Raw genomic sequence first — 24,206 nt, forward strand, 5'->3', positions numbered from 1 at the left:
AACATGGGTTTAGCCTGTTAAAACTGAATTTCAGGTGAAGAGATTAAACAGCCTAGCTTAGGCTACTTCTACATTTGTGTTAATTACAGTTGATTATTTATTTTATTTTATTTATTTATTTTACCTACCATGGCAGTCAATCAAAAGCAGTACATGTGAGTTGCCACTAAACAGGCAGGCAGCGTAAACAAGCTGAAGAAGGAAGTGACACTGTGTTTTAGAAGGAGAGGAGACGCGTCGCGATTAGTAAATGAGTTTGTCGCTGATCTCACGGGAGCTTTTCTCATCTCTATTGTAAAGAAAATACAACTTTGCTCTAACGTTACATTTCATATATCTGGCAATGAACTCGCGGTTGGGATCGTAAGGTAAGTGCGCAGGCGGGGAAGCATCGCATGTAACGTTTTCCCTGCTGTCAGCTAAATGCCTTGCCTTGTCATGCCTTTTGCACAAGTATTGCAAGTAGGCCAGTTTTTACTGTGTTAGACAGACAGACAGACTGACCTTGATCCTATGTTGTAGTAGCCTATATATGTCGGATAAGTTAAACTGTCGTCTTCACACGCTTTTAAATGGCTGGACTGGTCATAGGTCATATTGGCTTCTGATTCCTTTCTTTGGTGATGTAATCTGGGCAGAAAAGGTCTATAGTAGGCCGGCCTATACAGAATAGAAATACATTGAATCAAAGTAACTAGATCCAGAGTCCTAGGCTACCTAGTGATGAAGTTTAACGGTCACTAAATCAACGGTTAGTTAAAGCTTAATAAGCATTACTAAACCCTGTTTATTCTCTAATCCTAACCATTAACTAACCCAAACTATTAAATAATGCATACATTTCCTAGTTAACATGAACACCATTAGTAAATTATTACTAGACACAATTAGTTAACTGTTAATTAAGGGTTAGTTCATGCTTATAAAGTTGCATTGGTGAGGAGAGAGACTGAATGGTCTGAAGGTCCAATGAGTGCACCGGGCCCAGGTGCACCCAATCAGACTAACAACCTCAACACCATGGCTCCTGCAAGACAGGGGGAGGGTCACACTTTAGACGTTTTATTTCAGAAAGTCTATGAAAGACATGACCAAAATAGTCATATTCTGTCATCATGTTATTTATGGTTGGAATTATTGTGAAAATAAATTGCCCTTTTTGCTGGGGACCCTCTGGAACGCCCTAAGGACCCCTGGGGGGCCCGGACCCCACTTTGAGAACCACTGGGCCAGTCGGTGACTAGTCATCAGGGGCTACGCCCAGTCAATGGTGACGAGCCAGTGACTAGTCAGTGGCTATTCAGTGCATAAAGGGTTTTTGCACTTTTGCACAAAGGGTTAGACAATGGTCAACCAGCAGTATATCCCCATAAAACAGTATAACTGGGCAAACTTCTTCTGACACACCCATTGTACACATTGCACTCTGCTCAGCTCATCACATTTGGTGCAGGAATAGGATTTTATAGGACATTTAAATGTTTGTGGGTAGGAAGGCATACACGTCAGTTCTCTTTCAGCTCTCAGGATTCAAAGGATCAGACTACATCAAAAAGATAGTGACTATACCCCGAAGATGTTTCTATAGAAATGCTGCTTTAGGCCAATATTTCAGTTGTTCATCTTTTATACATGAGGTGTTTGGTGATCTTCAAGAATCGCACGGTTTCTTTTCAAAAGGCAAGGTATTTATTCATTTGGAGAAATAATGGTCAATTCTATTCAATGCTTAGTATAAAAACAAACAAAAACACAGGTGACGTCCTCGAAAGTATTACTATTTTGGAAGTAAAGGGGTCAAGCTTAGTAAGAACTAAAGTAATATTCAAGAGTGCAGTTTTACTTTCATTTACTTGCATTTCTTTCATCAAAGTGGACAAATTCTTGAGTGTTCGACGTGCCGTTGAGCTTTAAGATAGACCTTCCACTCTTTTATTTGAGGTCTGGTCAGCTTTTTTTCTTCTTCTTGACTTTAGACTGGACTCGACATGGTAGCATGGTCACAGGTGGACACGGCAACAGCAGCAAACCCACAGAGAGTCCTGACCTGAGAGACGAGATGGAGAAGGCGAGAACGCTGACCCACTCTCCCGCACACTATGGGAACGTGACAGACACCTGTCCCACCTGCCGTGGCACCGGACGCATTCCCAGAGGTCGCTCTCTTCAATGCAGAATTTGTTTTTGTCATCTGGACAATCCTTTTGTGAACTTTCTATGCTTGCTACTCTTTCATTGTTTCGTTTTAAACCATTATATTCAATCAGGCAGGTTGATCAAGAAGGTTACAGACTAAAACTAGAATTGTGTACTATTGGCCATCTCCAAATGACTGTAAAAATGTTTAATTTCGTCTTGTAAGTGTATATATATATATATATATATATATATATATATATATATATATATATATGCTAATTAAACCAAACAAAGATTCAAATATTTATGTAGCCTATGTCTGGCTGTGTTGAAGCCATATTTGGTGCACTTTAACATCTCTGTAGTAAGAACAGACTTGGGACGATTGCTATTTCCTTCTCTTTTTTTGCCTCTGCAGGCCACCAAGACCAGCTGGTTGCTGTAATACCATGTAATGATATAAGGCTGAAACCCAGACGCACGTAAGGGATGTGTGTCACTGTGTGTGTGTGTGTGTGTGTGTGTGTGTGTGTGTGTGTGTGTGTGTGTGTGTGTGTGTGTGGCTGTTCATAGACTCGCCTCTTTGCGCTCTCTGCGTGTGTGTGTGTCACCATATTTGCGTGTGTATTTGTGTGCATGGGAGCGTGCATATGCCTCTCTGCTTGTATGAGTCACCATTACCGTTGCACAATATTGACAAAAACAATAATGTAGTATGTTTTTTTTTATTGCAATACAGTATGGAATGTGATTGGGCTTTTCCAACAATTATTTGTTTTTCAACACTTGAAAGAACATCCACATCAAAAATGCATGCCGATTGTCAGGACTTGCATGGTTTCAATATAGCGGAATATAATAATTATTATTATTATAATAATAATAATAATAATAATAAATACAATAAAATAAATCCAACAAGCGCCTAGATTTATAGGCTGCATAATGCTAAAAATATTGTTTAGGATACCATCTGAATCACCTTTCCAATTCAAAAACTGTTACGATTCTGTAATATAATTGTGTGTGTGTGTGTGTGTGTGTGTGTGTGTGTGTGTGTGTGTGTGTGCATTTGTGTCCGTATGAACATACAGTAGATGTTGATGGCGTCCAATGCTTTCTTCCAGGAAGCTCTACGTGTGTGCCTCCATGGCCGTGTGCCTCTTCCTCTGCTGTCTGATCCTCTTCTTCCTCTTCCCTCGAAGTGTCAGCTTGACGCCTGTGTCTGTGCTGTCAGTCATGGTCTACTTCACCCCCGAAACCGTTGAAATGGAGGTCAGAGTAAGTAAAGGCTAACACTAAAGCGTCTGGCTCTGCACCACCTCTTCAGAATCAGACTTATACAGTTCTTCATCCACCAACCACTCTCATTTGCCCTTGGTGGATGATAGTGGGATTGGTGCAGAGACCAAAGAAATGTCTAATTTGAAGTCACACCCGCACGGGTGCTCTTTACACTTCCTGGAAGTTTCAGCCCGATCGCACGTAAAACGGCATAGCTGTGTCTGGACAAGATTCTGCTCACTCACTCACACACACACACACACACACACACACACACACACACACACACACACACACACACACACACACACACACACACACACACACACACACACACACACACACACACACATGGACACTTCTCATTCTTATTATAAGATGTCAATGGTTTTTTTTCTTGCAATAGAGGGGCGTGGCCAAAGGCTAATGCTATTTGGGGGGCCGCGGCATGGAGACGTTTGGGAACCCCTGGATTCGATAATTCCCCAAATAAGCCCGTGTACATTTTATGTTGAACAAACACATTATGCCATTGAGCTGTATGCTAATTGTCATTTGAGAGTGAATTACATGATTCCATGGCAATGGAACATTCCACCTGAGGGGTGGAAATAGGAGTAATAGACATGTAGCAATTAGGCCAGGGATACTCAACTTGCTTTGCCCGGGGGCCACTTTTGTGAAATGATAGAAGGCCAGGGGCCAGTTAATAAACAAACAATATAGATTTTTCTGTAGCGGATTGTAGGTTTCTGGGGTGTCAGCCAGAGTTTAGTCTGACAATGTTGTGCACACCGGATAGTTGTTTAGGTTAAGTTAGTTAGGTTAAGTACATACATAAGTGCCTGGGTAGCAAGCAGACGGTGGTATTTGACAATTTAGCAGCTAAATCATAGATTATTGAAAGATATTCCATATTCCAGACTGAAATGCTATAACAGAAGTGGAGTATTGGCCAGAATGACAAGAACATTTGCACACTTATTCAGCGGGTATCTTGCATGTTGCGTTCAGGTGCACTGTAAAAAAAAAAAAATGCAATTCCATTGCGGGCCACACAGGGCCGCATGTGGAAAATAGTCTGTGATGGTTTATAATGTGCCTTTTTAATGACGTTACTAACGTATAATCTAAGGGATTCTCCATACTGTCAGCCATGGGTGTCTGGCACCCACAGCACCTTTTAAACTTACGCTAGTGTGTACAGCATCACTATAAACATGCAACGTTAGGCACAATATCTATGTGCCTTCATAAAGCAGCATGGTATGGTTACAGCTGAAATACATAAGAGGGTGCCACAAAGATGGGAGACAGAAAAGGCTGTGACATGTGACATGTGACAGAAATCCACATTTGAACCCAAGATGCTGGAGAGCGTCATCATATTCTAGTGGTGTCGAGCGCAAAGCTGCAAAACAAGCGTCATCTGTTGGTTCCAGCTGACCTGTTGTGTGTTTCCTCCTCTAGAATCTCATCAACATGAGCAACGAGAACTTTGTGCCCGTTCAAATTGTTGGGTTTCATATTCAAGGTGTCGTCGACCAGACGGTCGTGGGTAAGGCCAAGATATCGAATATGACCAGCATCCATTCCCGTTCACAGAAATCGGTGAGTTCCTCATAGAGTCGTCCACAGTGAAATACTACTACTGCTATATTGTGTCATGCAAAGACTTTCTTACTTCTCTTTTTTTCTTTTCTTTTTTTAACCTTTTGCAGTATACCATCGAAATTGACCTGACAGTTAACGACAAGGGGTTAAAGTAAGTTTGAAATACCTGAAATGCACCTTAATTGTATGATAGAATAGTTTCAAGGGAAAGAATTCATACCTGAGCATGTAGGATATGTGGTCCTGGATTTTCCCTATTTCCCTATTTCTAAAAGGCTAATAAAATGAAAAATATACTTTCAAAGCATAAAATAATTTCTACTTCTATGTTGGCACTGTGCTTATGAATCCACTTATCAACTGATTGATTGACTTGCTCTGTTTCAGCACTTACTGCAAGTCGACCAGTATCAGGATTCACACTTTATTTCTGGAGCTACAGTAAGTGTCATTCTCACTCTAAAAATCTGCAGAAGTGCTAAAGCCACATTCACATCTGTCATCCTCACTTTATGCTGAGGGCTTCTCAGTGCCGGCTCGTAGACCAAAAACCACAAGACACACTTGGCATTATGTTCTCTTAAGCCCAGTTCACACCAATGATTCACAACGCAACGGGTTGAAACTTGCAACTGCTTGCGATGCTCTGCAACTGTGGCTACCTTTAAAATGGCTGGAGACTGTTCAGACCACTGCAACTTTGTTTCTAGAACAGTTTTGTTGCGTTGCGAATCATTGACTACGTTTACATGCACACAATATTCCACTATTATTCGGAAAATGACAATATTCTGAATTTGATGAGGGTCATGTAAACAGCATATTCCAGTTGCATTTTCCGAATTTGCCCTTTTTCCGAATTTAGCATTTTCCGATTAAGACATCTGGGTTATTCCAGTATTATTCGGGTTTTCGGAGGATTCTTTGATCATGTATACAGCGCATTCGGAATATGCGTCTCAATCAGGGTTTTTACCGCAGTTTGCGACGCATGTTGCCTGTTTGTGGTCAACTGATGTGATGTGTGCTAGAAAGCGCTAGAACAGACGATATAATCATGTAATCCATCATCTCTGGCATGCAAAAAGAAAAGTTGACATTTCTGATCGGGAGGAGATGAGAAATATTGATTTAAAGAGAGAGAGACAATAGCCTATAGTGCCCAGTACTCACGGAAGTCCACAATGCTTGCGAGCCTGCGAGGTAATAATGTAGGCTACTAGCCTACTTTTTATGAAAGACTTGGATGCGCAACACCAAACTTTTCAGCAGCAAGCTCCTGAAATGGACCAAGTGATGCTCGTAAGAATAGTGCTGCTCTGTTTATTCTCAACAGAAAAACTCTGCGGCTTCGCCTACCTGCATCTCTCTCTCTCTCCCCCCTCCCTCACGTGTCGGGGGGGGTTGCATGTAAACGGGAATATTAGTGGATTATTCATTTAATCGGAATATTGTCATTTTCAGAATATGGGCAAAAAGCGGAATATTGTGTGCATGTAAACGTAGTCACTGAGGTGCACTGGGCTTTAGACAAACAGGCAGGCTGGCTGAGGAACACACACTTCTTCACAGCAATGACCTGGAGGAGTGGATGCAGGGGGAGTGAAGGCTTCACTCACTCATGCCTTCAGCCTCATGGCCTCCAGATGTTGCTTTCATTCATTTTGCATTGACTTGGATCGTCAGTCCAAACTTGACCCGTCCAAAACCTTGGATGAATTCTTGACTACATAGTAACTGTGCAGAAAGAAAAGGTGATTATGATGACTGGTTCTGATAAGATACCCTCCTACTCAGCATATACACAACGGAAAATCAGATGCTCAAAAGTTCAGTTCTGCTATTCGAATCCACTTTGAACACTCAGAAATGGGGAAAATTAGATACAGCATTGCAGCAGCTATTGTTCCTGGGGTCCGCAAGCCTAGATGTTATTAGGAGTATTAACCCTAACCTATGTATATTTGATGGTGGGAGAAAACCCACACCAACATGGGGAGAGCATGCAAACTCCAGACAGAAACGACCTGGGACGGACCGGGGGTTCGAGCCCGGGACCTTCTTGCTGTGAGGTAGCAGCGCTAACCACTGAGCCACCGACAATGCTGTAATATTACAGTGCTATATTAGGTCTGTTTGATTTGCACATCAGTCGAATGCTGCTTCTTCAGGAGCGTGAATGTTATGGGGGTTCCCATTTCTGAGATGGTCGAAGTGGATTTTACCAGCAAAATGGGACTTTTCAGCATGTATTCTCACATCTGTTTTGTATACACTCAAAGAGGAAGTAATTTCCTCAGAATCTATCTTTGACCAGCTGATTCTTGCTTCGATATATGTGATATATGTGGTCAAGACTTTCTTGGAATGGGTGAAGTTCGGATACGCAAGTAAATAAATGAATGATAGTGGTATCTTGAGGCTCTTTGGGAAAAGATAGGAGATGTACATTTGGTCTGCTGAACATAAGCCATTTGACTCAAGAGCACTGTCAGCATTTGCTTAGGCAGGGGAGAGCGCTTGACTTTCACTACCTCTAGCCAGCTTCAGTCAATCTGGTACATTTTCACAAGCTTGCTTCATGACGCGTCAATAAAAAGGTTATTTCAGTTTTGTTATTCATATTTTCCATGTAATTCGTTACAGGTCTCAAACAAAGGATAGATCTTTCTGAAATATTCTTTGTAGGCCATGTTCAATTGTTCCTGCCATTTTGGCCATGTAGTGTTGTGATGTAGGCTACCACCTGTTCATTTTGTAAACTCTTCTTCAATATAATGTAACATAACCTTCCTCGCTTTAAAGTGATCAACCAAACTAGTCACAGTATAACTATGCTTCCGCATTTACAGTTACAGTTCAATTGAGATGTTATTTCTTTTTTCTTACATAAACTGTTGTCAGGGATGAAAGAATAACACACTGTGGAGTTCAAACTGTTGAACTTTGCTCATGTGGTAAAACCTGAAACATTCTGAAAACATGACAGTCACAGTATATTGCCTTTGTCTTCATACTGCCTCACAGTATTGTTGTTTTTTCTTCCTCACAGTATATTGTCTTTGTCTTCATACAGCCTCACAGTATATTGTCTTTGTCTTCAAATTGTCTCAGAGTATATTGTCTTTGTCTTCATACTGTCTCACAGTATATTGTCTTTGTCTTCATACAGCCTCACAGTATATTGTCTTTGTCTTCATACAGCCTCACAGTATATTGTCTTTGTCTTCATACTGTCTCACAGTATATTGTCTTTGTCTTCATACAGCCTCACAGTATATTGTCTTTGTCTTCATACTGTCTCACAGTATATTGTCTTTGTCTTCATACAGCCTCACAGTATATTGTCTTTGTCTTCATACAGCCTCACAGTATATTGTCTTTGTCTTCATACAGCCTCACAGTATATTGTCTTTGTCTTCATACAGCCTCACAGTATTATTGTCTTTGTCTCTTCAAACTGCTTCACAGTAGGCTATATTGTTTTTGTCTTCCTCACAATATATTGTTTTTGTCTTCCCCAGGATGACAATGAATATTTCCTATCTGTCCCACACTGAGCAGCTGTCTCTGAACGCCTTCGAGTATGTTGACTGTGGCACCAATTCAACCATCCCACATCCTGTGAGGTGATGGACTCAAAATGAAAACATGTCTTGCTGGTAGGACAAGAAGATGAATATCCTACTTCTTGAGTCCTTTTTGCGTTGTAACTTTGTTTTCTAACTGTGCAATCTGTAAGCCTTTTTTAATAAAGGCATTTGTAAAGGGAAGGTAATCTATATAAAGAATGATTTTGAAAGCAAAATTATTTATAGGTTATCAGAATAACTACTGTGAAAATGTCTATTGTCTTACTTTGTATGTTGTTTTAGCATACCTTGAGATCAATCACTAAAATGATTATTATATTCAAAAAAAGTATATACCGGTACATAGATTTGTCATCTACATTTATAGCTTACCGTGAAACTTTATTGGAGTGAATGCCTGTATAAATCCCTATTACAGGCAACACATGGTCATCAAATCTTGTGAAATAAACACAAACTGAAAAGAAGATTATGAGTTGTGGACATACATTAAGTGAAGATGTAATCATTCTGTGAAGACCAGCGTGTGGTTGAAAAATATATTCTTCTCGCTTTGTGAACACTGAGCATGTAGGCTATTTGCGTTTTAATTTGCACTCATTTTGCATTTCACTCTCAAACTATTTTGTTGACAGGATGACACCTACTTCCTAAACTGTGTGGATCTTTGACAATGCCTTTTATCATTTGCACTTTATTAAAGAGTGGCCTAAAACCCCCCCCCCCTCCCCTCCCATTGGGTTTTATTGTACAGGCCATTGATTGAAATTTTCTTTCCAGCCTCTACTGTCTTTGTGTGTTTCTCATGAAGGCTTTCTACAAAGGTTAAAGGTTGCTACATTAACATTGTGGTTTCTTTTTATATCAGTGGGTCTCTAACGTTTTTTCTTTTTCTTCTTTTTCTTCTTGCTTCAGTTCAGTACCCCCGGCCCTTTCCCTGATTTCTGAATCCAAGTGCCCCCTTTACCCGACTGCAACTTTTTGCTTAGAAAACTGCAAGAGAAAACTATAGCATAATGATGCAATGAATGAATGATAAACCACCTTTTTGATGAATTTGATGAATATAACATTACAAAATAAGAAATGGAGTGAACCGCGGTTCCAATTAGTGCCTCCAGAGCAGCTGTATTTTAACGTTTCATTTATTTTTCATGATGTATTTGTACATTTTCCCTTTTCTCTCAAGTACCCCCTGTAGTACCTCCATGTACCCCTAGAGGTACACCTACCCCAGTTTGGGAACCACTGTTGATCATCATTGATCAGTCAATACAGCCTAAAGTAATCTAGACATGATACAGATGTTGGATATGACATCACACAAAATTAATTTCTATTTAAAAGTATGAAGTGGACATCTAGCATATCCAAAATTCTAGTGAACAGATTTAGCATAAAATAAAACAATGTTTCCTCAACAAATTGATAATGGTACCATAAAATAACCAGTCAATGACACTGACACGTTTTCCCAAAAGTATTCCTGTGTTGGTACATATAGCCTACAGAGTATGTTCTACTCATTAAATTACAATGTTATAGTTGGAATTGAGAGGTTTTGCTTTTTTATAAACATATGTTTGGAACTTGCTGCTGTACTTAATCTCATTACTTATGTAATTTCAAGTCTCCCTCTTCAAATGTTTATTTGTGTGTCTGTATGGAACCTAAATGTGTTTGTTTTTTATGCTGCCCTCTTGGCCAGGTTCCTCTTGTAAAAGAGATTTGAAATCGCAATGAGTCTTTTACCTGGTTAAATAAAGGTTTAATAAAAAAATAAATGTGAAAAGAGGGCAATATTGCATTTTGCAGTGGGATATAACTTTTCCATATGTGCAGGTAAATGGTTGTTAAGTGTTTTGAGAGTGTGGACCTGTTTGGAAAGGTGACAAATCAATTGAGATATTTTAATTGTAGATATCTATAGAGGCCAATTCATTTTTAGGCTATTTAGATATCCACATGAATGGTGGTGAAAAATTCAGTTCTCACAAGTAGATATTTAGAAATGAATAGAATGTTTTTGTCTGTCCGAAAAAAGTACAAATAATAGGAATTTCGAAGTACCCCCCTCCCCCCAGTTCTTCATGTGAACGGACACAAGGTGGAGCCAATGTATCCCTGTAAACACCATCATGGTAAACACACACACACACACACACACACACACACACACACACACACACACACACACACACACACACACAGCAAAGACAAACTGGTGGAAGACAGAATTGGTGGAAATTGTGGCATAGCATCACATCAATCTCACCATAGAAAGAAATTATATCATTATATCGCCCACCCCAACTGATTGATTGATTTATATGTTTTCCTCAAAGAAAAGTTGTTGCTATGTTTGGACCATTTTGTTTCAAATTAAGACTTGAAATATTATTGCGCTGCGCACACAAAATAAAACTGCGAGCTTAATCAAATACGATACTGTCTGTTTTCTCATTTAGGTTTAGACAGTTTATCTACACTACTGTAGGCTACCGACAGGGGGCGTGGAGCAGAGGGCTAGGTAGCCGTGACGTCACGGGGGCTTCTTAGGTGCTGTGTGTGCTCTATTCCACTCCGTCAGTGCTGATGAACGTGCTGAAGCGAACAGGAGCGCTTGTGAGTGACTAGTGGGATAAACATAATTTGTTGACAAGTAGCCTAACTATGGATGCGTTTATTGCGTTGGGATGATGTTTTCTCCGCTCATCCAGGACAACAATTAGAAGGTATGGACGTTTTGCAGAGAGACGATTTGGCATTTTGGTGTTTTTGTTGTTAATAAATTATTCCAGTAGGCAGCTTGGGTTCTGGTATGTAGGCTATAATTCTCAAATCAGGACAGTGCATAATTGCTTGTAAAGTCATGGTGTCATTTCCATTTCTCCAAACTACACACAATTTCCAGTTTACAGTCTTATAACGTGAATGTTTTCCCCTTGTAGTCCAGTATGCAATCCCTGCATGTATTCTGTCTAAAGGCAGCGGTTTGATCAGGATCTCAATAACAACGGGATTAAGTGCGGCAGCAGCAATCCCCATAGACAGTTGGTTGGTGGAGTGTGTCCGTGAATATATATCCATGCATGGCATTAAACTTGAAATCAATCTGCTCTAAGAAAAGCCTTCTGGGTTTAGCAGTCTTAAGAGGATTAGACTAGGCAAACAGGCAACTAGAGAGTAACCTCCAGCCACCCAATTAAGCTATATAATGTTTCACTGAAAAAAAAACATATATTGTTTTATTCAATCAGATGAGGAATTATGAGTGAGCAAACTAAGTGCGCATTAGTGCCTCTGTGACTTGAATAACAGCCTGCAGGCAGTGTTGGCCTGCTACAGCAAAGTAGTATTATTTCGGTCCGTTATCACTATCAGAGCTCTGCTGTGAACACAATAGAAAATACCACAGGCTCTAGCCGTTGCCAGGCTGCATGGAATGAAAGTTGAGATGAAATTGAATTGCTGAAATTCAGCTGAATAGGTTGAAATGTGCTTGTAATGTTAATCATCAATGTCCCACGGTAGTGTTTACATACAGTATCATAGGCTATTGTCAGTTTCTGTTGTGTATTCCCCCACACAAGTAACACTCCTTGCTTGGTGCTGTGAAATAGCACTTTGATTGCACTGCAGACAGAGATTCTTTAAAGAAGCACTGTTTTCTCATTATGTGAACTGACTGTGTGTTTGTGTTTGGATAAGGTCTCCAGGCCCACTCCAGTCTGAGCCCTTCTGCCACAAACTGCCAAACTGCTGAAAAGGATTTGACCAAGAATCTGCCACCTCACCTAAGTAGGTGAGAATCGCCATGGGGAACCAGCTGACTGATATGAACACGCCATTCCTGGCAAACTTCCAGTCGCTGCACGTGGTGGTCATCGGCCTCGACTCCGCCGGCAAGACCTCCCTGCTCTACAGACTCAAACTGAAGGAGTTTGTCGAGACCATCCCCACGAAGGGCTTCAACACGGAGAAGATCAAGGTGGCCGTGGGGACTTCTCGGGCCATAACCTTCCAGGTGTGGGACGTGGGCGGCCAGGAGAAGCTGCGTCCTCTGTGGAAGTCTTACACCCGGCGGACAGACGGGATGGTGTTTGTGGTGGACTCTACTGAGCTGGAGCGGATGGAGGAGGCCAAGGTGGAGCTCCACAAGATCACCCGCACCTCGGAGAACCAGGGCGTCCCCGTCGTGGTCCTGGCCAACAAGCAGGACCTGGATTCGGCATTGTCTGTGGGCGAGGTGGAGAAGCTGCTGGCCGTTCACGAACTGAGCACTTCCACCCTGCACCACGTCCAGAGCTGCAGTGCTGTGGACGGACAGGGGCTGCAGCCTGGCCTGGAGAAACTCTATGAGATGATCCTGAAGAGGAAGAAGATGGTGAAGCACAGCAAAAACAGAAGAAGATAAATCCTTGACTCGAACTGTGGACATTAACTTAAGACATTCATCGCCCCCCTTTAACGGGATGGCTTTTTGTGCCAACAAAAGACCCAGTTAAACATGGCCTGAGGGCCAGGAGAAATGGATTTCGTCAAAAATAATTGATGCAGTATTGACATATCTTGTTCTGCAACCGTGCAGCTGCCCTTTATGCTCAAAAGACTAAAGTTATAGATTTAAAGGATCCCTTGACAATTTGAATTTCAATTGTTTAGTGATTTCTCTTCACTCGTTTCAAGGAGGACTTTTAACTGTGCCAACAAGACATTTTCCTGCTAAATGTAGGACCAATGTAGGTACACTTTTCCTTCGATTTGGCAAGTGCTTGGTGAAGAAAAAAGAACGACTAAGATTTTAAATGTCTATTCTTTACTAGATTCCACACATTCTGCCCCACTAAATAGTTGTTTTTGCCCCCACAATGTTCTGATGTGAACCCGAAATATTGATTCCACATATTTTTGTGTTGTATTTTTGACTTGCTCTCAGTGGTATGGAGAGAAACGGCATTCAGTGATGATAACGGAGCACAAAGTGATATTTATTTTGATAGCCATGGAACACTAATCCTAAGTGCATTCCCCTCATGCCACAGAGGTTACGTTTTAGTTGGAATAACAATAGTGTTTATACAAATTGTACATTTTTGTAACATCGAAGAATTAATAAATCATAGCACTGTATTGGAATCCATTGCTATCTCTGTAGTTACTGGAATGAAGGGATACTCCTGAAGGTCGAGTGTGCTTGGGTGGGAATATACTGAAGTCACAGGAACAGATCAATCTCATGCTATGCTATCAAGTGTCTCCCTTTCATATCTTCACAGAACGTTGTCATACCAGAGATATACCAGAATTTCAAACCCCAGTTGATAAAATTAACTCAACTAGCTTTCCTTTTACAACTATAAATAGTCACAATAAATCATCCACTGGATTTACGCATCTGCCTCAGCAGATGCCTCACTGGCACACGAGCCAGTGCTGAATAGCTTTACTAGATGTACTGTAGTAAACACAGAGATGTTTTTATACTCAGCAAAAATCATTCACTTAAATTCATTCATCTAATCTAATTTTCAGTTCTCCCACCAACATTTGTGAATGATATTTCACCAGTGGTGGAAAAGCATGACTTGCTGTATGAGTATGCTGTATCAAGTGGGCCAGACAAACAAAATCAATGCATAATAATAACCTATAAATAACAACACCTCCAAATGTTCCTGTTTCTTTCAGTCTAAAGAATTAGGCCTACAGGTACATTTTAAGAACACATTTTCACTATAGCGTTATCTCAGCTACCATAGACCTATCATATCAAGTTTACTGTCTGTAACTGTGTATTACAATTGACAGCAACTGTAATTCTTCTGTATATTCAAAGGTAATGAAAATACTGGTAGATTACCATTTAGAGATGAATACAGAAAACATGAATCCGGTAGGCTACTTAATAGTACTTAATATTGTACCTTGCTCCTTAAACCTGCCACCTCTTAGCTTTCACTTCAAGTGCATTGATATTAGGTGTCAAATCCTGAGGTTGAAAAATTGGATTGAAGGACTTCTAAGTGCATTGAATTTTCACACTTTGCAAATCCATCCCGCGGGCCGGATTGGACCCTACGGCGGGCCGGTTCTGGCCCCCGGGCTGTATGTTTGACACCCCTGATGCAATGCCGTAGAGTTTGACAATAGACCCTTCTCACGGGGGCCATTTTGTGTCGAGAAGCCAGGGTAAACACAGGTGCAAGCAAAACACTAATGAGGGTTTCCAAATTCCAATCATGGAAGTTGGAAACCCTCATTAGTGTTTTGCTTGCACCTGTGTTTACCCTGGCTTCTCGACACAAAATGGCCCCCGTGAGAAGGGTCTATTAGGCCCAGTGGGACCCACCTAGAACAAAATAGGTTTTTGAAAGATTGATCTGAATTTTTTTAGCTACCGTAATTGCTTGAGTTTCGGTCGGGCTGAGCCTTGACCCATAAGGGTCATGCTTAGCCAAATTTAGCCAATTTATTTTATGTTCAAAAATGTGGTTGAAAAATTGTGTTACTAGCAATTAATCAATGGAAACCTATTCACAGTTTGAATATACTGAGATTTTGACTCACGATACTTCTGAAGTATTGTTGAGTTTGGACATTTATTGGGTTTGATGATCCAAATAGAGTTAAATTCGAATGTCCTGACCCTTCCCCTCTACTATTGGCTGAGTCAGCGAATGAGGCGATGGAACCCCCCCCCCCCCTCCTTGCCCCTCCCCCACCCCACACAGGTCACAATCCATTGACTTGATTCCCACCTTCTAGTCTGCCAGCTGCTGACATCGTAATTACATCAATTAGTGGCGAGGTGGTTGTGAGTGGGGGATCACAACACTATTGGGAATGATGGTGATAAATGTGTGTGTGTGTGTGTGTGTGTGTGTGTGTGTGTGTGTGTGTGTGTGTGTGTGTGTGTGTGTGTGTGTGTGTGTGTGTGTGTGTGTGTGTGTGTGTGCATTGCCATGGCACATGTGTGTGAATGCCTTGTGTCAGTGAATGGCATTTATATAGATCTGCCTCAGCAATTTGGAGATCACAGGGTTGAAGCACCTGAGGCTGTGCACATACAGTATCATCACTGTAGATCAGATCACTGTAGATCAGATCACAGGGTTGAAGCACCTGAGGCTGTGCACATACAGTATCATCACTGTAGATCAGGGGGGGTCCACAATTTTTGAATGCGGGCCAGATTAGATCATGTGAATATATTGCTTAATTAACCAATACTGTGTGGAGGGCCACATATAGTAAGTATATTTTGAGAGACAAGCCGAGGGCCGCTTAAAATCCGTCCGCGGGCCACAATTGCCCAATTTTGGGCAGTGGTGGTGGCCCAACGGTTAGAGAAGCGAGCTTGTGACCGGAAGGTTGTCGGTTCAATCCCCGGGACGGGCAGGATAAATCTGGGTGGGGAAAGTGAAAAGGCAGCGCTTGCCCCTCCCTCATTTCCACCACTGAGGTGCCCTTGAGCAAAGCCCTTAACCCCAACTGCTCCAGCTGCTCAGTGGCCAACAGATCAGACTGTGGTTGCACTGGTCAGCTTCCAGGTATGAATGTGTGTGTGAATGTAAACAGGGTGCTCCTGAAAAAGAGAGCATTGCTCTCAGTGAGACTCCCCCTGTATAAATAACGGTGGAAAAAAAAGAAAAAAAAGGCCCCGGGCCCGACTTTGGACACGCCTGCTGAAGATGTTGCACTGTACTGCTTTTTCTAATAGAGTGTCCACGTTTGTATTGTAGTCTCCAATTAAAATATTCTCAGTTTCCATGAAATGATCACAGGATACACACAACATTGTTCTAATAATTCATAGAATTTGTTTTGCCTTGCTGGACGATAACAGGTTTGGACTTGGGAAGGAGAATCTGAACCCAAACTGTTTCAAGCTCCTCCCGTTGCAGGTCTTTCATCAAACTGTGGGCCATATCACTGCGGATGGACATGCAGACTCCGCCCCACCTCTATTCCTATCGTTACGAATACTAACATCACTTATGATTTGAATCTCTCACTCAGTCACGCTATTATCTAGCCATGATTCAGTAACTACAATAAGAGCAGCTTTGCTTTCTCTAGCAATATGTTCATCAGTTTGACTTAAGCTATACGAGCATTTAGATGGAGAATGTGCAACCCTCTCTTTTTAAAGGGAGTGTGTATAATAGCAAGTCCTTGTGTTGAGCAGTGGGTTCATTAACAGTGGGTGGATCCAGCCAGCTCCCTGGAACTATCGCGAATGATGACATCATCACCGATGTCATCACAATGGATAGCGCAAGCAGCGATGAGATCACAATGAGAGTGCAACGTGACGTCTCGCCGAGACCGGTGATGTCATAACGCCGTAATCATCTACGATGTCATAATCAGCAATATATGACATCATCGGTTATGACCACATCTACTTTAGCAGGCGTAGAGGCTTGCCAGTTTAGTACGTGAGTACACTCAGTCTGACAACGTAGACCACATGCCAAGAGCATCACCCAAGAGCAGCTACCGAAGAGGACTTCAACTCCATATCGGATACGATGACCACCATCCTGGAAGTAAGGAGCCGGACGACTTGTGTGCTGCTTACGCATCGCTCTTCTGGGAAACCGCCGAGAAGACATTTACAGGAGGTGCTGGCCAACACAACCATCACAACCATCCAGTTGGCCAGCGGGATATGGGTACGTGGGACCTCCATCGTGTCGTGAAGGGCACGCCTGAGACAACGCATGCTAGAAACGACCAACACTTATCACCCAACGGCCAAGATCACTCTGCTAGTCAACCTGAGGAGGAAGGTCCTCCAGGAAACCCTCCAAGAACTGAGGTACCAGGTTGGAGCGTCAACTAGTAGATGGTCAATCAGGATTCTACGAGGTCAGTGACCTCTTCGCCACACACACAGTGTGTACACACACATGGCAAGACGATACATGTCTACCACATGGAAACAAACACGCACATACGCATGCACGCACACGCACGAGCACACGCGCGTGCACACACACACACACGCGCGCGCACACACACACACACACACACAGACACACACACACACACATTTTCGTACAATCCTGACTCCTTTGGCCTCAGTGTCCACATTATTCACACCGGTGAGCTCATTAAAAACTTTCCACGATGCCTTTTGCAGAGTCATCTCGACACAGCAGCTGTCTCCTGAATAAATTAGCATCACGATGGGAGTTTTGCTACAGCGGAGACACACTGCAGGCCTGTGGAAGTGTCAATCATCCAATAAGCAACAGGCAAACGTTCTAAAACTGGGAAATGAATTAAAAACAGAATCCAGACATGTATTAGAGCTCGGCTTATCTGCACTCAGAAAAGGTGCTATCGTGCCTCTAAAGAAATGTTCATCTAAAGCAGTGATCCTCACTATCTTTCCCCATGAGAGCCACACTAGCCGGTCAAAGTCAAAAGGAGAGCCACTCTTACCGCAAAACACCAAAACCACACAGCGAGGGTTTAGTTTAGCTTTTCGTTTATTAGATGATGAAATCAATTTATAAAAATCATAAAAACATTCAGACCGACTTGATAAAAAAATGATGAAAATGATAAAAACATTCAGATGTTTTCATAGATGTCCAGTCTGTCTCTCTCTCTCTGGGATGCAGCTCCACAGGTCAGTAAACAGTAGGGGTGGGAATCTCTAGACACCTCACGATTCCATCCAATTCTGATTCAGAGGGCTACGATGCAATGATGAAACCATTATCGATGCATCTCAATGCATCTTGAATTGATGCATCACTTCAATACATAGGGCCTGAATAAACATTAATTTAATATATGAATCAATAGTGCACATGAGAAGAAAATAAACAACTCTGTTATATGCTCAACCATCAACCAATCTGGAAAATTGCATTCTTCAATAAACAGAAAAAAGTGTTCAGAGAAAGTAAATAGATTCCAGCCTCTTCAGGGCTTGAACCCCTAATAATAATAATCAGAATAACAATAATAACAACAACAATAACAATAATAATAATAATAATAATCGTCCTCATAAATAAAAGCAAAACAATGATGTGAGACTACATCTTCGCCTAACCCCTGGTGTACGGGCCACAAATCTAACATGCGTCTGAAGACATCCAACTGGGCCCAGAGTAGAAGTGATTTTCTATCACCACGGCAACCTCAAGGCAGCAGCAGCCCCTAAAGGGTGACCTTTAGGGGTCAGATTGCTTTTGTGGTTGGATGTCCGATCCAGCCGAGGTTACCGAGGGGGCAGGCAGATTAGAAAAGCAACTCGGATCAATATACTGGGATCCTGTGACCACCCTCTCTCTCTCTCTCTCTCTCTCTCTCTCCCGCTCTCTCTCTTTCTCTCTCTCCCTCTCTCTCTCTCTCTCTCTCTCCCTCCCTCTCTCTCTCTCTCTCTCCCTCTCTCTCTCTCTCTCTCTCTCTCTCTCTCTCTCTCTCTCTCCATGTCTGTCTCCTTCTCTTTCTTCCCCCACTGTTGCTATTTCCTTCTCGGTCTCACTCTTTCTTCCTGAAACCATGGCTAATAATATTGATGCGAATCGGTGTGAAAACCTCTTAGGTTTCGCACCGATAGAGGATTTCAAGAAAATTGACTTTGCTGTCATTGCTGAGGATATGGGGGGTTGGGGGGGGGGGGTGCAGTGAAGAGTGGGTGTTAGCACCGCAGCATGCAGACAGGCAGCAGCAGAGTCAAGGTCTGAGGGTTGAAAGGGGACGATGTTTGTGGGAGGGGTGGATTACCGTAGTTCGTCTAGCTTTCCTTCCCAAAAGGCCATAAAGCTGCCACTCGGCCGTCACTTAAGAGCCCAGCCTATAGCACTGAATGGATGGGAAAGGATTCACAGGCGAAACTAAAGCTTAATAGGTCAAAAAACTGATGAGCTTATTCACTGAGTCACGCACAGTGCAGTGCTTCACCCTAGAGTCTATAGGTGCAGACAAGAGAAAGAGCCCATGCGTTTACACACACCAAGGCCCTTTTTCTTAGTTGTGACACAGCAGACTCTTTCACACAGGGTGGGGCTCGTGTGGGGTTGCATCACCATCAACCATTGCCTTTAGCTCCAAGGTGACCCTACACGACAACTAAACACATGGATCTAATACTGTAGTCTCTTTTATATGTCCTTGGCCACCGCCTACAGACACTAATCATTTTCGCATGAATAAGGTATATCGCCTCAGGGAGCGTTTATACATATTCATAAATGCACTTGTTTCTCTGCAGACTCTTGGCAAGGGGTGATGGATTGCTCAAGGGAACCTCGAGGAAATTATGGGCTGTGTATTTGTATATTTTAAACATTCAGGCCAAACCTTTTCCAAACAATTCACTTGTTCAGCTGTAGGGGGCTATAAAAATGACTTCATAGGTGATTTCACGCTTTAGGCTTCCAAATGGAGTCTTCAAGGGTCCAATCACGTTTTTCTTCTCTCTCTTCTCGTGTTCTTGCTTTTGAAGTCATGCATAATGTTCTGATATATTTACTCCAAAAGGTTCTGTTGCATTTTTAAATACAATTCAATTGTAAATACAATACAACAGTTACCAAATGCAAGTACAAATGTTTGCAAACTGCTGTTGCTCCTGAAATCCAGCAACCTTGTCCTCCATAGTCTGTATTGTTTATTTATCTGGATATCATCTTTTCATTCCAGTTGTGGCCGACAGATTTATTCCTTAAAATATATCATAGCACCCCTGTTGTTATTATATTTTACCCTAATTTGGCTGCAATTAATTCCTTGTAAAGTCCCTGCTCACGTAGGCACGCACGCACGCACACACAGTTCCTGATCCCCCGTTGGGATTACCCAGAACCCCATCTGGTGTGTGTCAGTGGGGTGTACATGAGCAGCATGTACCCAATGGACACAAACAGCTTTTTAATCCCCATTATTACTGACGTCTAAAGGCAGACATGCCTCAAGAGTCTGAGCTCATGAGGCTCAGAGTCTGAGGCACAGAGCTACACAGCTCTGGACTGGATGTGCAGTTTAGATATGAAGATCAAAGATGTTTATGGGGTGATTCTATATGCTGACTAAAGCTTGCTTGCTCATGAGATGCATTTTCTAATAGTCCCTTTGGACTTTCATCAACAGCCTTTTTGTCTGAAACGGAGGCAGTAGTAGCTACAGAAAACAATACTAAAAAAGCAAACAACCCAAACAGGCTGGCAGGCGAAAGGAACAGAGCATCCAAGATCTGGCAGGTACACGAAAACAACGCAGATGATCTGACAAACACTACAAGGGAGCACAGACACTATACACACGAGACTAATGCGAAACAGTGAACAGCTGGCTGGATGGCATGAGTCTGGGAGCGGATAGGCTTCTGGGAGCGGATAGGCTGATGGCAGGCAGGTGAAGGTGGAACAAAAGTCACAGGACTAACTGGCTGATGGCAAACAGGTGTGGTGCAGGTGGAGAGAAAGCAGAAGGTTGGGGAGGAGCTACAGGGCCTGGGAGAAGACAAGACTAGGGAGAGACGCGGTAGATACACAGGTGACTGCAGGGCACATGAGGAAAGGAGGGGAAGTGTTCGATAACCGAGGAGCAGATCGTGACAATACAATGCATTTAAAGCAGGACTAAACCCCAAAACACTTTTTTTCCAGCTTTTAACCAATGGCTTTTGGGGTGGTGTGTGAAGAATTCTGGTCAAAATTTCCACATTTGAGACCAAATTTATAATATTCTACAATCTTTATCATTTTCAGCTGCATAAGTGCCCTCTATGGGTTCAACCCTGCTTTTTTTTGCCCTCCAAAATGGTACAACCTGACGTCACGGCGTACTCCCCCCTTTCCCACTCATGTGAATATTTTCTTCATGTGATTATTACTGTAGTTCATGCCAGAGGCATAAGAGGGTTGCAACATGGCAGTAAAATGCCACCGAATTACCAAATTTATATCACTTTTAACTGTTTCGAGTAACACTGTTTCCATACGGACCACCAGTGTTAGTTTGTTGTTTATAACGTGGCTATATTTATAACATTATCTATGTATCTATCTATCTATCTATCTATCTATCTATCTATCTATCTCTGATACACAAACAATACTGGGAGGCGGGCCATAGCATCTCTGTCGATGATTTGATTTGACAGTTCTGGGCACTGGCGTTGGCGTGGGCCAATCCTGGCGTGGTTCGCCCCCAAATCGAGTGTGTTCTGGCGCTAAGCGAGGGGATTCTAGGACAACGAGGCTCTCTGAGGCACGAGCCAACTACGTTAACGTGGAGCATTGTGGTAAATACAATATTCCTGGAATGCGAGTTTAACGAACCAGTTACATGTCCTCTGCATTCTACATCAAATGAAGACATTACTGTTTGTTTTATTTTGTACATTACATACTTATTGGCCAAGTTATTAGTTCGTTTATGGGCTAGGAATTCTGCCAGGGTACAAGGGACTATAGGCGGCCATCTTGTCTGCAGAATTTTCAAATCAAGTAGAATACCGTTTTGCCAGAAATCTGGGGAGGACTGGGGAGGACTAAAGCAGGACTAAACAGTCCTGCTTTAAATCAAGTGAAACCCGCATTGAAGCTACTGTGTACCGTCTCTCCGCACGTGGCTTTTGTTGACAATACAGCCTGCTTTAGTGATGAATCATGACTCCATTACATGTGTGAGTGAGTGAGAGAGAGAGGGTGTGAAAAAAATAATATGCGAGTGCTCTCTCTCCTCCCCGGGAGACTTGTCACTTCAATAATGGCTGCAGAGGGACGCTGTGGTGTGGCAGCAGCAGTGCTGTATATTAGCGACCCTGCCTCTCCCCTGGGCGCCCGGTCAGCTGTAAAGAGGGGTGGCGGGGGGTCTGCCAGGTTGCACGTGACAGTGAGAGCGCACGTGATAGCGGGGCTCATGGCGGAACAGATGACTCTGGAGTGGCTGGCTGCCTCTGAGGAAACGCCTTGTCACCCGAGCACCATTACAGCATGCAGTGCTGCCATAGCTTCGCGTCAGCACCAGTGACTCCGGCATTACATTACTGGCTTTCATGCGGGGAAGCTAAGCAGGTCTGGCCTAGGATACTCCTTGGATGGGAGACTGGTGCTGGGAGTGGTGTTGGAGGACCAGTAGGAGGTGCTGTTCCCCTCTTCCCCTCTGGTCTCAGGAATAATCTCCCCCAATGCCCCAGGGCAGAGACAGGGACTCTGCACCGTCCTTCGGATGAGATGTTAAACCGAGGTCCTGACTCTGTGCTCATTAAAGATCCCGTCGGCTCAACTAGTTGATTACAGGTGATTACATTCACCTGTGTCACAGGCTTCATTCAGCTGCCTGCTGCTGCTCAACAATGGGGAGTCAGTCAGTCAGTCAGTCAGTCAGTCAGTAAGCCCCTAAGGCTCTTCTAGGCTGGCCCTCCTGGGTCTGGCATAAATAAACATTTGTGAGCCACTTGAACACAACAGAGAGTAACTAATAGGGGTGGGGGGAAAAATCGATTCACCTAAGTATCGCGATTTTTAATGTCACGATTTTTTGGATCGATCTTTTATTCCAGAATCGATAATCGCAAATTAAAAAAAAAAAAAAAAAAAAAAAAATTTTTTTTTGGGTGCTTGCAGTCAGGCCACTCACTGAACAGCAGGCCAGGCGCCGCCTACTGGTTTACTAGTGGTTTTATTACTTTATTAGTTAGTCTGAAGTAATAATTACACTTCAGGGTTAAAGTGGGTGCATCTCATTGTAAAATTGGACTTCAAACGGCCCAAATCTGGCTTCAAACGGCCCAAATTTCACGCGCGTTGGCCCATATCGGCCTGGCCTGCTTGGTATCTAATGCCCGGCCTGAATTATGATCCCAGTCCGCCCCTGTTTTTAACTATATCGCCCAGCCCTACTCATGATATATAATATACAGTCTCTAGTGTATGATTCAACTTTTACCATGTTCTAATCTAGTGTAAAAAAGCAAACAAACTGAAAAAATAAAAGAAAAAAATAAACAAAAATCGCAATAAATCGTAATATCGAATCGCAATAATCGTAGAATCGCAATACTTAAGAATCGCAATATAAATCGAATCGGCACCCAAGAATCGTGATAGTATCGAATCGGGAGATAAGTGAATCGCCACAGCCCTAGTAACTAATACCTTTATCTGAAGACATACATCATAATGAAAACCCATAATTGTCTTCCAGACAGACTTGGGTCAAGTAATATTTGCAAACAGATAGGTCTATGCCTATATGAGATGGGTGGAGTTTTCGACAGCAAAGTCAGAAGTTTTCAATCTCAAAAATGATACTAAATTGAATTTTAAATGTTGTCATACGCATTGTTAGCCTGGTAAAGCATCCGGACACGTGAACTCACATTTGTTTTGTTCTGTGGGACCGTCTAGCCTCCAGCCTCCAGAAATGACAAAGTGCATGGGCCAAATATCGTAACCGGCCAATCAGGGATGCCGCTGGCAAACCAGTAATGGCTGCTCCCATGGCTCCGCGACTCCCGAAGCAATGAGCAATAACGTTGTCGAGTTGACACACCCGTAAGTGCAGTTATTGCAGAAATAGTCCTACCAACAATTAAAC

The 24,206-nt window shown here is 42.6% G+C and overlaps 2 protein-coding genes across 2 annotated transcripts; both read left to right on the forward strand.

The window, feature by feature from the left end:
• The first annotated feature begins 211 nt into the window (after positions 1 to 211).
• Positions 212 to 10,333, forward strand: tmem106a (transmembrane protein 106A). The gene is made up of 8 exons (XM_083635456.1): positions 212 to 368; positions 1,977 to 2,156; positions 2,558 to 2,621; positions 3,267 to 3,420; positions 4,894 to 5,034; positions 5,145 to 5,188; positions 5,425 to 5,478; positions 8,562 to 10,333. Exons 2-8 carry the CDS (start codon positions 1,997 to 1,999, stop codon positions 8,668 to 8,670), a joined length of 726 nt encoding a protein of 241 aa, XP_083491582.1. The 5' UTR covers positions 212 to 368; positions 1,977 to 1,996; the 3' UTR covers positions 8,671 to 10,333.
• Positions 10,334 to 12,447: 2,114 nt separating this feature from the next.
• On the forward strand, positions 12,448 to 13,047 carry arl4d (ADP-ribosylation factor-like 4D; the record flags this gene model as incomplete). The annotated part of the gene is made up of 1 exon (XM_083636221.1): positions 12,448 to 13,047. The coding sequence occupies one exon, from the start codon at positions 12,448 to 12,450 to the stop codon at positions 13,045 to 13,047; it is 600 nt and encodes a 199-aa protein (XP_083492347.1).
• Between the last annotated feature and the right edge of the window lie 11,159 nt (positions 13,048 to 24,206).

This window comes from Poromitra crassiceps, assembly GCF_964638095.1.
Source record: "Poromitra crassiceps genome assembly, chromosome: 4".
Taxonomy (NCBI): Eukaryota; Metazoa; Chordata; class Actinopteri; order Beryciformes; family Melamphaidae; genus Poromitra; species Poromitra crassiceps.